The sequence below is a fragment of the Neovison vison genome, chromosome 5, assembly GCF_020171115.1.
Source record: "Neovison vison isolate M4711 chromosome 5, ASM_NN_V1, whole genome shotgun sequence".
Classification (NCBI taxonomy): domain Eukaryota; kingdom Metazoa; phylum Chordata; class Mammalia; order Carnivora; family Mustelidae; genus Neogale; species Neogale vison.
The window spans coordinates 113,517,848-113,531,420 of NC_058095.1; the positions used below are offsets into that span (position 1 = coordinate 113,517,848).

Below are 13,573 nucleotides of genomic sequence, written 5' to 3' on the forward strand. Positions count from 1 at the left end.
CAATAAAAGAAAGAACAAGAACCATATGATACTCTCAATAGATGCTGAAAAAGCATTTGACAAAGTACAGCATCCCTTCCTGATCAAAACCCTTCAAAGTGTAGGGATAGAGGGCACATACCTCAATATCATCAAAGCCATGTATGAAAAACCCACTGCAAATATCATTCTCAATGGAGAAAAACTGAAAGCTTTTCCACTAAGGTTAAACATAATTCTTTTAGTCTCCGCCTGATTTGGTCTTTTTGAAACTTAGTTCTGTTAATGAGATGATCTTTTCATCTCTGTTTTAAGTCCTTCACAATAAAGAGCACAGCAGCCCCTACTTATCTGCAGAGGATGCATTCCAAGGCCCACAGTGGATGCCTGGAAACCATGGATAGCACCGAAACCTACATATACTATGTTTTTCTCTTTACATACATACCTATGATGAAGTTTAATTTATAAATTAGGCACTAGTAAGAGGTTAACAATAAAAACGAATAATAAAAGAGCAATTATAACATTATACTATAATACAAGTTATGTGAATGTGGTCGGTCTCTCTCAAAGTATCTTCTTGTATGTACTTACCATCCTTGTGATGATGTGAGAGATAAAATGCCTATATGATGAGATGAAGTGAGGGGAATGACACAGGCCCAGTGACATAGTGCTGGGCAACAAGTGCCCTTCTGACAACACGTCAGAAGGAGGGTCATCTGCTTCTGGACCTCGACTGACCATGGGTAACTGAAACCACAGAAAGCAAAACCGCAGATGGGATGGGCGGGGCAGGGGGATTACTTCTTCTCCGTTACTAATAAAATGCTAAAGAGGACAGAACCAAGGACACAGCCATCCAATCAAACAACATTTTCCACAGAGCTGTTCAACTGGCTACAGGCCCCTTAATGCCACCCACCATGAACCCTAGTTCACCCATTTTAACATCAGGATTTCCTAAACAGCAATGTCAACCCTTACTGAAATTCTAGAAACCTGTGTTTCTCCAAGACGAGAGAAGAATTTAAGTGTTAACATTCTATTCCAGATAGATTTATGGAAAGGGCCAAAAGATGTTTGTGATATCACCCCTACTTCCCACTACCAGTTTTAAAGACGGTCTTTGGACCCAGATTTTAAGATGCTTTGATGGTTTACATATAGTATTTTAAGAAACTATGACAAAATAGATGTTTTATAAAACATTAATACTACTAGTTAATCTAAACATCAGACAAAATGCTCTGAGATGATGTGCTCCAACAGGTGAAAACCCATTTTTTTACATCCTCCTCTTGGTAAGTCAATTCCAAGGGTTCTGTTCTACTGAAGCCTCACAGGGTCCTTTCCAGAGCCTGAAACTAAGAAGCCTTTCCTCTCCCTAGACTCAGCCCTGGATGGCATTTATTATTTCCAATTATCAATTAATGTGGATAAAAATTTATGGCATTTTATAATTTAGTCAGGAATGCCTTTAGAGAGTTAAGAATAGGAGACAAATATATCAGAATAAAATATGCGGAGGCTGGTATTATAAACAAAATAAACTAAGACAAGTTATATATGAGGTAAGTGCCTTCTGCTGTACCAAACCATATCTTTATAAGGAATTTATATATTTTCAGTCATTCAAATATAAATGCTCCAGGTCATTTTGTTCCTGAATAGCAGGGTGAGTGAGAAATCCTTCCCAAAAAGATATTACTTTCACTAATAACAAAAAAATTACAGGATCATTTAGATACCTTTTATAGATCACTATCTTTTTTCTCAGCCTCTAAAGAAAAAAGGTACCCTCTTTAAAAAGTGAGAAATACAAAAGTCCAGGAAAATCCTAAGAGTATAAAATCAAATGTATGCAATATTTTTCATATCAACTACTGGCACACCTGAAGAAGCTTAGCTTGGTTAATTATTGTACCTAATAAATGTGAAAAACCATTAGAACCACATTATGGAGAATAAAATACATTCCACAAATAATGAAAGATTTCCAGATTCATGATTTTTAAACACCCAGTCTAAATTTACTTCTGAGGTCTGAGGACCTGAACTATGCAATCACAGGCACAATTTTAGTTACCTTTCACTTAGGTGATGAAAACTGCTACTTTCATCCTGATGCTCATCTTCGAAACTTAAATTGGACCAGCTGCCAGTGCTGTCTTCACCAATGCTGAGATTCATCTGCTGGCTGCCAAAAGACTCAGTTGACTGAAACTCTTCTATTTCTTTTGGACTGAAAAGAAGGAAAAAAAAAAGAAGGAAGAGAAGGAGGGAGAGCAAAAAGGAAAAAAAAAAAATCAATCCAAAGTCATCAGATTCTGAATTCTAAGACTATCACTTTGATGATAAAGATTACAAAAACAAGAATTGACATTCACAGCCACACCAGTGGCCCATCCAACCCTTCGTGTCTGCTAATAATGAGACTTTGAAGGAAAGTATACTACTTTCAAAGTCAACTGAGCTGTATCAATTATAGATCCATCCCAAATGCTCTATTTTCTAAATTCTCTTAAAGCAATTCATAGTTTCAGCTGGGACCACTACAGAAGAGCACAAATTCCTGTTTATCACCTACTTTGTAAGATAGTACTTTAATCTGTACTGAGAGGAAGCTCCTTCTGGCTTTAAGAACAAAATCAGTAGTTCAAAGAATTCTAGTACTGTCAATCAGGCCTAGAGTCAAACTAGCCAAAACCTCTTTAAGATTTTGAGCATAGGATTATAACCCTTATTTTTTTCTCAATGAAAAAGAGACATTTATATTTTTATTCCATCTTCACAAGAAAGGCCAGTCACTATTCAATTACTATAACTGTCCCTCTATATTTAATTCTCGACATTGCAGTTTAAAAAACTTTCAAAGATGAAGAGTAAAAATGTTAGCCTTGTGATCAAAATCTTCTAGCGGCTCACACCAATCAGAGTGAGGGTTCAAATCCTTATAACATAATTTGCTGATATGTTATGTATACCTTCTCCTCGTCTCCATCGTGTCCCACCTATTACCCTACCCGGTCTACTCATTGCAGCCACGCCTGCCACTGTGCGCCTTCCCCAACACACACGATCCTACCCCTTTGCCTGGAACTCTCCTCCCCAATTCCCATGTGACTTATTCATCTTTGGCTTTTCGCTCAAACATTATTTTGTCAGTGTTGCTTCCCCCTCTACCTATTCAAAACTGTAAACCATCCCCACCAGCTCCCCCCTATCCTCACCCTCCCCCCACACCTCCCTTACTTGCTTCAGTTTTCCTCCAAAGCACTGTGTGGTGGCACACACGGCTATTTTACTTGTCTTATTCTACCATAAGCTCCAGAGAACATATATTTTTTATTATTTTACTTATTTCTGTATCCCCAGTGCCCAGAATAAGTCCTGAACTGCCCCATCCCTCTCTGGGGCTATCCTCATTTTATATTTAAGATACAGCAACCAGAATTATCCTGGACAGGCACATTATAGTTTTGAGCCGTAACAGAGCTCAACTTTGTTCTTTTAAAAATTTTTATCACTTTCTGGAATGTGCTGAAATCTAATGGTTTTTTGGCTGAAATGACCCACTAGATGAGGTCCAGAGAAGAGTTTTAATGACTGCTGGGTTATTCTGGCTCAGAAAGAATAGCTCAGAATACAGTTCAGATGTTTGCTCTGCTAAAAATAAACTCCCATATAATTCCCCATTTGACACTCACATACCACCCACATACCACCCTTCTGTACATTACACTTTGTAAAATATTTATGGTTATTTTCATGAATCAAACATTTACAAGAAAGGGGACGCCAAATGATACCCTTAAAAATAATCCATCTGAACAAATCCCTCTAAAGCCTGAAAGGCAAACCATTTAAACTTCAGAAATAGAAAATGGGAAACAGGACCCTGCGCGAACTAGAGCCAGCTCTTCATAATCAGCATTTACAGAACCCTACACAATTGTTAAGAAGAGAAATGGGAAGAGAACTACAAAGTAATATTCTACTGGCCTTGGTAGAAAGTTGGACCAGAACAGCACTAGCTTATAGGAATACTCCAGAGGCCTACTTACTCACCCAAGGGATTAAGAAGGAAAAGTGAAAATATGGAGCATCAATAGCACCGGCATGAGCCAGGCCCTGGGAGGGATATCTTAGAGAGTCTAATCCAGGGGAGAGTCTCTTTTCCTCCCAGGGCCTTAGGGGAGGCACAGGGAGAAAAAGTTAAAATAGCCTGAGGCCAGTTCTACTTGAGGAAGGTTGCTTCAGCTATGGAAAGGCCTAGTTTACTAGCACTTATTCATTCATGTATTTACTAACCACTTATTATATGTCTGCCATCGTATTAAGAACTGACAGGTAGTTGTGACAAAGAAAATGCAGGTCTGCAAATGTTTACTGTACAAAGGGTCAAACAGGGGTGCCTGGGTGGCTCAGTTGGTTAAGCAGCTGCTTTTGGCTCAGGTCATGATCCCAGAGTCCTAGGATCGAGTCCTGCATTGGGCTCCTTGCTCAATGGGGAGTCTGCTTCTTTCTCTGTGTCTCTTCCCTCTCATGCTCTCTCTCACTCTCTGTCAAATAAATAAAATCTTTAAAAAAAGGGGGGGGGCAAAGAGAAAACACTTCGGCATTGTTGGCCATATCTCTACTTTAGCAACTCACCTCTGCCATTAAAGCATAAAAGCAGCCATAGACAATACACAAATGAATGAGCACAGCTGTGTTCCAATATAACTTTATTTATGAACATTAATATTTGAATTTCATATAATTTTCACATGTCACAAAATAGTATTCTTTTGATTTATCAACCACTGAGGAAATGTAAAAACCATTCTTAGCTCATGGACAATAAAAAACAAACCAACAGAGGCCAGATTTGGCCTGTGGGTTATAGTCTGCCAACCCCTGCTCTAGGAGAAAGGCTACACAATTAGAGCAAAAAGAGCCCTCCTTTGGTTCACCAGAAACATTACAAGAGGATACCATGGAACAACTGGCCTCCAGAGTCCTGGCCAAACACCATCTCCTTATTTTAAGATGGCTAAGAAGAGAGGCAATCCTTGCCACAGCTTTGACAAAAGCTACTAAAAAATCTGAGGAATCCTGTGACTCTGTTAAATTCCACCTCAACTCTAGGAACTTTCTCTGTCCAGTGGAACTAACAAAATCCTACAAACTAATAACACAAGTTGGTTCTGATGCTTTCCAGGGGGAAAAAAACAGTTAAACTAAGGTGTTGGTTGGAATCCCTGAGCGCAAGACACAGCTACTGAAGCACAGGACATTGTGAGACCATCAGAAAGAACTTGGACTGGAACGCATCAAGAGAAGTGACAGCAGTCATGGAAATCTTTGGAGAATTTTTAAAGCTTTCCTCCTCACAGCAGTTTGGTTAAATTATGCTCTTTATAAGAAAACTTACCTTTGTGAAGGGAAAGAAAACACCATAACAAAAAAATTTTAATCTCAGAGCAGTTAATGATCACGGTAACACTCTACATTTGCCATCTAAAACTCTCTGGTGTTTCTTCAATCCAGCTTTACTTACTTCCCAGCTCTGCGAATGGGGGCAATACGACTATCCTCCCTAAGCCTCCTCTTCTAGTTCAAGAAATGGTTACCGCCTTCCCTCAAAGGGCTGTTGGGGGGATAATGAGACAACGGAGATGGAGAGTAACGTATGGGATATGAAACCCCACACAAATGTAGTAGGGAAAATGTTTTTGTTAACCTGGGGTTAAAAATAATTACACCTTTCTTAACAGGACCTAAGCACATATGATCGAGTTTAACTTTTATCGTAAAAACCCAGAAGGAATCTGAAACTCACCTGCTGACCGCACGTCCAACATTTGTCATTGCTGACGTCATTATTTCTGTGGTAAGGCTCTCAGCAAAGCTAACGCCATCTTGTCCAATTCCGCTATCAGCCGCCAAGCTGGTATTGCTCAGCTCTCTCTCTGCTTTCTCAATAGCTTCCGCAACGATCTTCTCAGCAAGCACTGTCTTCTTATCAAGACCAACATGAATTTGTGGGACATCAAGATGGAAAATTCTAGATTCCTGACAGATATTGCTAAGTTTTGAATTAGAAACTGGCTTACTACTAGCAAGTGAATCCTGTCTGGAAGTGTGCAGAGATGAATTTCCAGTGCAATCGTGTAGTTCTTTACGGTCACAGTATCTGCAAGCTTGGTTTATAAGAGGTGACAACTTTTCTGCATAAGTGACCCTATCGGCTGCTTTTGTGGACTCAGACCCATGGAAAACTTTGGATCCTAAACTGAGCCCTAAAGTGTCATCCACTACCTTCTTGGCATACTGCTCTATAGCTTGAACAACACTCTCTCCATAACCAGACCCACTTAAGCTGCCTGTACTGTGATAAAATCTGTGACTTTGTGAGGAAGGCTGAAGAGACTGAAGAAATTCTGGCTCGATGTGAGACTTGGTGTCTTCATCACGTCCAGACTTTTCATAAAGGCAAGAATCTGTTAAGGATTTTGGCAAGCCACCTGCAGATGCTGTCAGCTCTTTTGTAACATCTCTTGTTATGCTGTGAGCAAGAGAAGCTGAAAAACTATACAGTTCAGAGCACTCATTTTTATGTGTGTCCTGCGTCCACTCACCAGTTTGATTTTTACAAAGGTAACCTCCGTTTCTTTTACTTGGCCGTTCTTTATCTGCTTCTCGGTGGTGTTCTTTATTCAAGAATATGAACAGTTCATTCTTGGTCTTCACCTGTGAGCTCTGCATGGGGAACATTCTTGAGCTGCACTTCATTTTGGCTGTCTTAGCGGCTTCTTGCAATCCTGACTTAACAGACCGATAAGCAAGTCTGTTGGCATACTGGTCCATTAACAACTCACTATTGCCGCCTTCCTGTTTCAGCACTTGGATAATGTGACCCGCATATTCGTCTGTCACGCTTTCACAGCTGGGATACTTGTAGGTCAGACCGGACATACAGGAGCCTGGTGGTAACGAAAGAATGAATGGTTCCACTTCTCTTGAGTGGGCTACAGCCTCTCTATCCAGCTTCTCTTCTGATCGATCATCTCGGCCCCCGTCAATGTAACAACTATTCTTTCTTTGCCTGAAAAGCACACAACTTCTAACTTTTGCTATCTTCTCAGCTTCCGTAATGACTTCCGCGGCCAGATCACCTGCAAAATTGCGTAATGTTTGTAAATCCGAGCGATTGAAAACAGTAGGTGACACACTGCTTTGACTTTGTGCATTTAAGCAAGGGCTTTTCACCCTGGGTTCTTGAATGACTTTATTATCCAGGTGGGAAGCCGCCATTTCCGTGGCAAGAGACACAATGTGGGTAGCTAACAATTCTGCAAACTGAACTTTCTTCCCTGAGTGCTCAGGCTTCACATCCACTTCCGGATGCCCTTCATCTTCACTACTTTCAACTTCTTCTGAAAGAGATCGCATGAGTTTCAACATGAACTCTTCTTTTTCTATGGTATTTTGTTCATTTTCAGACAAACTGCCCACAGATGAGTTGTGTGGTGTAGAGGGAGGTGTAGCAGGTGCAAATTCTTTTGCTAATTCCCCCTTGAGTTTTTTCGTTAACTTCTTGATGTCCCATTCAGAACCAGCCCGGGATGGTACGAGAGGAGTGGAGGGAGGAGTATCAGGTATTACATTTCTATCTCTAATTTTCTGTTTGTCTTCTACATGCAAACCATCTACACATGGAAGCACTGTGGATGAGAAAGTATGTGAATGAGGAAAAGGGTGCTCTTGCCCAAAAGACAAGGGCTCAAGTGCTGTATTATTCACATTATGCTTTGTCACAGGTTTGTCTTTAGCAGCTTCCTTCACATCGGGTTTCTGACCAGCAGTTATTGGACATGGTGGGAGTGTCTCTACAGAAGAGCCATGAGCCGAAGAACATTTACATTTGGGAGCACAATCCTTTCCTGCTGAAAGTGAACAGTGGGTTAAGTGATCTTGAGCGTCAAGAAATTTGGGGAACTTTTCCAAGGTCAACTGTGACTCTTCTCTGGAAACAAGCAAGCTTTCTTTGGGTCCGGCATTTTTATCTACACTTGGGATGGTTGATTGGCTTTTATCTATGGAATGTTTAATAATAGTTTTAGATAACTGATCGGCAAACATGTCCTCATTGCTAGCTTCGCTCTGTTGCAGTGTTGCTTGATCAGAGTGGAAGGGAAGGGGTTTTCCCTTTACTGCTAGAGTTACACAATCTGTGTGTTCATCAATGGTTTTTGTATCTTTGAAGGATGTCATTGACTCTAATGTTTCATTTACAATCGTGTGCACTACTGAGGTGGAAAAGTTGCTAATAATCACAGGATCACTTGTTAATTTTGAAGAGCTCTGCATTTCGATATCATCATTAGTTGGTTTAAATTCTTTCTGGTTACCTGGATTGTAGTCTGAGGGTAAACAAATATTTCTGAGACATGCTACTTCCTCTTCTTTGCTTTTTGTGGTAACGTGTGTCTGGGTAAAATCGCCATTCAAATTACTATCATCAGATGACCGAAGAGACTTCGCCTGATAAATGTTAGATGAAATATGGTATGGGAGAAGGGCACTTCCTGCCAAGGGCACTGGTATAGAAGTAACAACTCCAGATGTACAAAACAAGGCCTGCTGTACTGTGTACTCCTTTTTATAGTCCTGCATGGGTCTTGTCGCTGTTACGGTCTGATTGTTCCAAGCAGGGGAAAACATGGAAGTCTGTGTCGATGGCATTAAATTTTCTGTGCTCACACATTTTATGTTATCTGTAGAAACACTAACTGCTGCCTTGGTCGTGAAGGTCACATCAACTTGCGAAAGCTCAATAAATGCTTCCTGTATAACAGACTCAGATAAGTCTTTTGCATAGGACTTCACTACTCTGTCCTCACAGTCTGATGACCACCACTGTGGAGATGCGGGTGTTGGAGGATAGGAAAACTGACACACTTCCATGATGCCTTCAAAAACAAGCTCTTCGGCAAGATCTGCAGCAAACCTAGCAACCGTGTTAGTGAATATCTGCTTTTTTACGTATTGTAAATCCTGTAAAGCACTTGCTAAAGCTTCACTCACCAAAAAATTAGCCAGCCCGCTGATGGCACGTTCTCTCAGTGAAAACGCACACTGCCTTCTCAGTTCATTAAATGCCACCTGAAAAATGGAGGACGTCAATTTGATGGCTAAGTGACACAACGCGTTGGTACATGAAGAGACTCCCTTCTGTAAGTCTTTAAATGCACTGCCCAAACTTTTTTCCACAAGATCAGATGCAAATTTCTGAATGCTATCTTTAATCATCAAGGATTTATTGTTAGATTTACTTTTTGGCTCAAGGCTTTCGCTCTTCAGAGCTATGGTTTTATTTTCTCCTTTTTTAATACTCTTCGTGTCTGGGGTTATGTCAGGGTGCTGGGTATGAAGAACAGAGCTCAGCACCTCACATGAAATGCTATGGGCATAATCCTCATAGGTGTAATAAAGAGAATCATGACTCTCATGAAGCCGAGCTCCACTGATACCTGTTTGGCAAAAACACTCAGCAGGAGGACAGCCTCCAAGAGGACTAAAGGCCGAGGATCGAACAGGGCTAAACAAGCCGCTGTCCTCCCCTGATGCCTTCACTGGGCGTGGTGAATCTGGAGCATCACACAGGTTGCTGTAAGGGGATTCTGGCTTACGAGGAGTTGGCTTTCTAACATTAGCCGGGAGGACTGGACGATCAAACTTGAATTTTTGAGGATTCATTGCAGTGGTTACAGAGCAAGATTTTTCATGTTTGTGTCCTTTCTTTTGTGATGTCTTTCCTAGGACAGGATCTTTTGGAAAAGGACAGGAAGTCTCTAAAGTTGGCTCAAGTTCATCAAACTGATCAAAACTATCAAAAAATTCACTCACTTCTGAGTCCGAATCCTCTATATCATCTTTCATCACAGGAATTTTAGGTAACTCAAGTTTTGCTTTTAAACTTTTCTGATAACCCTCTTCATCCAAGAAAATAACAGGACTTGGACTGGAGCATTCAGATTCAGAGGAGTAGGCAGGCGAAGAAGAAAAAAATGTTTTCTGTGCATTACCACCTTTATCTGAAGCATTACATGACCTATAGAAACTCTTTTGGATCCAGGGCTCAGTAATTAATGTAGTCACTGAAGTTTTCACAGAAGGTAGTTCTTTATGTCCCAGAATATTTATTAAGGAAGTTGAAGGTTTAGCCAATGACTTCTGCCTCCCAGAGCTGACGAGAATCCTTAAATCATGGGTTTCTACCTGGTGACCAGAAGAAGTCTGAGAAGCAGCATCACACTGGCTCTTTAGTGCGGTAATATTTATTCCTGTAGAAAAAAGAATAAAATGATCAAATTATTCGTGAGCAGAATCTTTTAAAAATTAAGTTATATCAGTGGGAATAAGTAGACTTTAAGCATGAAATATTTATTTGTAACATGTCTTCTACACTATGTGGTTTACCAGATTCACCCCAAATCATACTTGAGAGCAAATATACCTTTTATTAAAATAATTTCATTTTACCTGACATCTAGGAATACCTGGTATATGAAATGGTTAGCTTCTTGTCCTATGTGTTAGAAACACTAATGCGGTCTCTCTACCAGGTAACTCTTCTCAAATTTGAACCCAGGACGGTCCAAATACTTAATGTACTGAGGTGAACAGTGCTTGAACAGGACAACCAAAATAAGAACAGAAATAGCAAAACCAAGAACCAGATAACAATGAACTTAAAAATCACAAGAGAATGAATTCCTTGCATAATCAAAAAAAAAAGTTAAAATGTTTAAATTGCATCTAATTTCTAATTGAACAGCTCAGCCTGAAAACTTTTAAAATTGAACGCTAAACTTTAATTTCCCTTTTCAAGAAAAAGTTTAGAAAAGAACAAACCATCATTGCATGGCTTTGAGATCTCTTCTTCCTCTAAGTGCTCAAAAGCAGTGACAAAATCATCCTCTATGGAAGACACGGACTGATTGGTGTCATCATCATCTTCCTTAGCAGTCTCAAGTTGGCGCTTCTGATGCAAGTACGTGTCCAGGGTATATCTTATACCAGTAGCATATTTACTTAGGAGACTAAAGATGAAATCAATTCTGAGTCTTGGCAATGTAGGTGACACTCTCATGACACAGAGCATTCCAGAATGCTGACTCTTGGGGAAGATGAAAGATGATAAACATAATTCAACTTTCAAAACATATTATACATTTAAAGCATATTATCTGGAAGTGAAGCCTAGAAATAACACAATCTGAGGGGAAAAAAAAGAAATGCATGCATCCCAAGAGGCTCCCTGATTTTGTATTGTTAAATTCTTTTCTTCATTGATTCTCTACAACATTTCTCACCTCCCATTCTCTTTCTCCCAATCTTTTTCTCATTGCTACTCAAATTCCACCTGTCCTATCTCCCAAAATGTTACAGAACTTACAATCCATATCTCTGGCATGTCTTCCAATATTATGATACAGCCTCTTGAGTTTCCTTGTTCATTAACTGAGCTCACCAACTACACTGTAAACTGCTAGAGGGTAGGAAGCAGGTTCTATTCTATTTTTGTATCCCATTTTCCAGTAGCTTCCAGCAGGACACCACATTCCCTTCTATCATAAAAGAATCTTCCCCTCCTTTCACCTAAATGTCCCTAGTATTACAATTTTATAATAATGTTTAGAGCTCTGATTAAAAATAGAAATCGTCAGGTTTTTTGCCATACATATTACCTTTAAAAATGCAAATACTGACAAATGACTTAGTGAAAAAAGGTGGAAATCAAATATAATAGTGAATCACGTCTTGTAATCCTAGCAAACAAATCAAAGTAAATATAAATGAAAAGCATAATGAAGAAAATGAGGTAAGCAGTTCTACTTTTACCTGTAGACCTCATAATGAACACAGTAGTCTTTTATACTTGGAATAAGTAAACCAAACTTTAAACTTACTGATTCAATTTTTAGGAGGTAAAACATGCAAAGCACTTTTCTTTGACGCATTATCAACAAAATAATACTTACTAAAGAACTAAAGGCTGAGTTTTTAAAACTAATTACCTGTCTGAAATGGGGAGAAGTCAACTTTATAATGAATTGTTTTTTAACAGAAAACAAGTTAAACTATGTCCTCTAAAACACTGAATGCAATATTCATATAAATTTAGAACTAACCATAAAGGGGGGAAAGATTCTATAGTTTAACCAAAGGTAGAAGAAATTCAAGAAATCCATAAATGAATTTTCAGGAAAAAGATTCATTAATATGCACTTGCATATCATTTAGGGAACTTCACACATGAAAAAAATCTAATTTAAAGCTATGGTCAAAATTACTCTATCTTTCAGTGATTTCAAAGCTTCCTGAGTTCTGTTTTTCACAAATCATATTTCCTTGAGATAAAAACTTCAAGCATTTAAGAGTTTAACATTCTTTGTCAAATGTCACTGTAAAATTTGCCCTGAAAAACACATTGATATATAGAAATGATATATAAAAGTTACCTGACTTAGAGGACCACTGTTTGTATCTGATGATTTACTTATATCCTTCATACAAATAATTTCATTTTCATTTAGACTGCAGAAGTGCAGTGAATTCAGAAGATCTGGAAGTTCCAAAGAAACTGCAGCTAAATCCTAATTTAAAAAAGAAATACAATAAATAACACTTTTGTTTAGATTCCTATAATGTGAGCCTTATTCAAAAACCATAAGGTCTACTGGTTAATATACTTTCAGTTCAAAATGGTTAACATATGTAGTTTATCGTGAGTAATTTTTTAACTCAAAAATAAAATGTACTAAAATATTTTAATACCTGCTATTTCTATAGCCTTTTAAAATACTGACATCAAACTCTTAATGTATTTTTACATGGTACCTCATACATTCATGACAACTAGCCTTTTAACAGTTTTTAGCTGCAAATGTCAACCTGCAATCTTCAAGTTAATCATGGAATATTTCCCACATATAGGGATTCTCCCCAGTGGAATGTGCTTCTTGTACATATCTATTTTTCTGCCTTTCCTCACCGAAGTATTATACTAAACTCTGGCTGAATATTTTGTGAAGATATTAAGGAATCATTTTTTTTTCTCATTTGCCCTTTTTATGTAAAGACTTTACCCAGTGAAAGAATTAATGTCTTTGACCCCACCTAGAGTACTTTCCTTTATAAATATGACTTTATCAATAACTCTTAAAGAGGAAGTAGACTAAGAGAAATACATTGGAACACTTCTCTTTGCAGCCTTATGTTCTCAGGAGTATATCTTCTCTTGTGCCTTCTGTCTAAATAGTTTCCTTCAGGCAAGGGCACAATCAAGACACAGCAATTTTCATTATCACCTGACAGGTATTATTCATAAAGAAATGAACAGTATTACTTTTTCTTTTGGGAGACACTTAACTGCCATAAAAGGAAAAAAACACGGCAATCACAAATATTAAGCAGCAGCACAAGGTAGGGGGGAAAAAAAAGATGCCTACCACATCTACACAAGCTACAACCTTCTTTATATAACTGTGAAGCTCTCCTTTGCTGATCATAATCTCAACTACCAGTTTCTGTGTAA

At 38.7% G+C, this 13,573-nt stretch overlaps 1 protein-coding gene across 6 annotated transcripts in view; it reads right to left on the reverse strand.

The window, feature by feature from the left end:
- AKAP11 (A-kinase anchoring protein 11) overlaps positions 1-13,573 on the reverse strand; it is a 49,767-nt gene that overhangs the window by 13,118 nt on the left and 23,076 nt on the right. For all 6 annotated transcript variants that reach the window (XM_044249804.1, XM_044249805.1, XM_044249803.1 and 3 more), the window contains 4 exons: positions 12,498-12,632; positions 10,888-11,152; positions 5,810-10,316; positions 2,072-2,227 (listed from right to left, as the gene is read on the reverse strand). In XM_044249804.1, the coding sequence (XP_044105739.1) occupies positions 2,072-2,227; positions 5,810-10,316; positions 10,888-11,152; positions 12,498-12,632 (5,063 nt within the window). The remainder of the gene's footprint in view (positions 1-2,071; positions 2,228-5,809; positions 10,317-10,887; positions 11,153-12,497; positions 12,633-13,573) is intronic.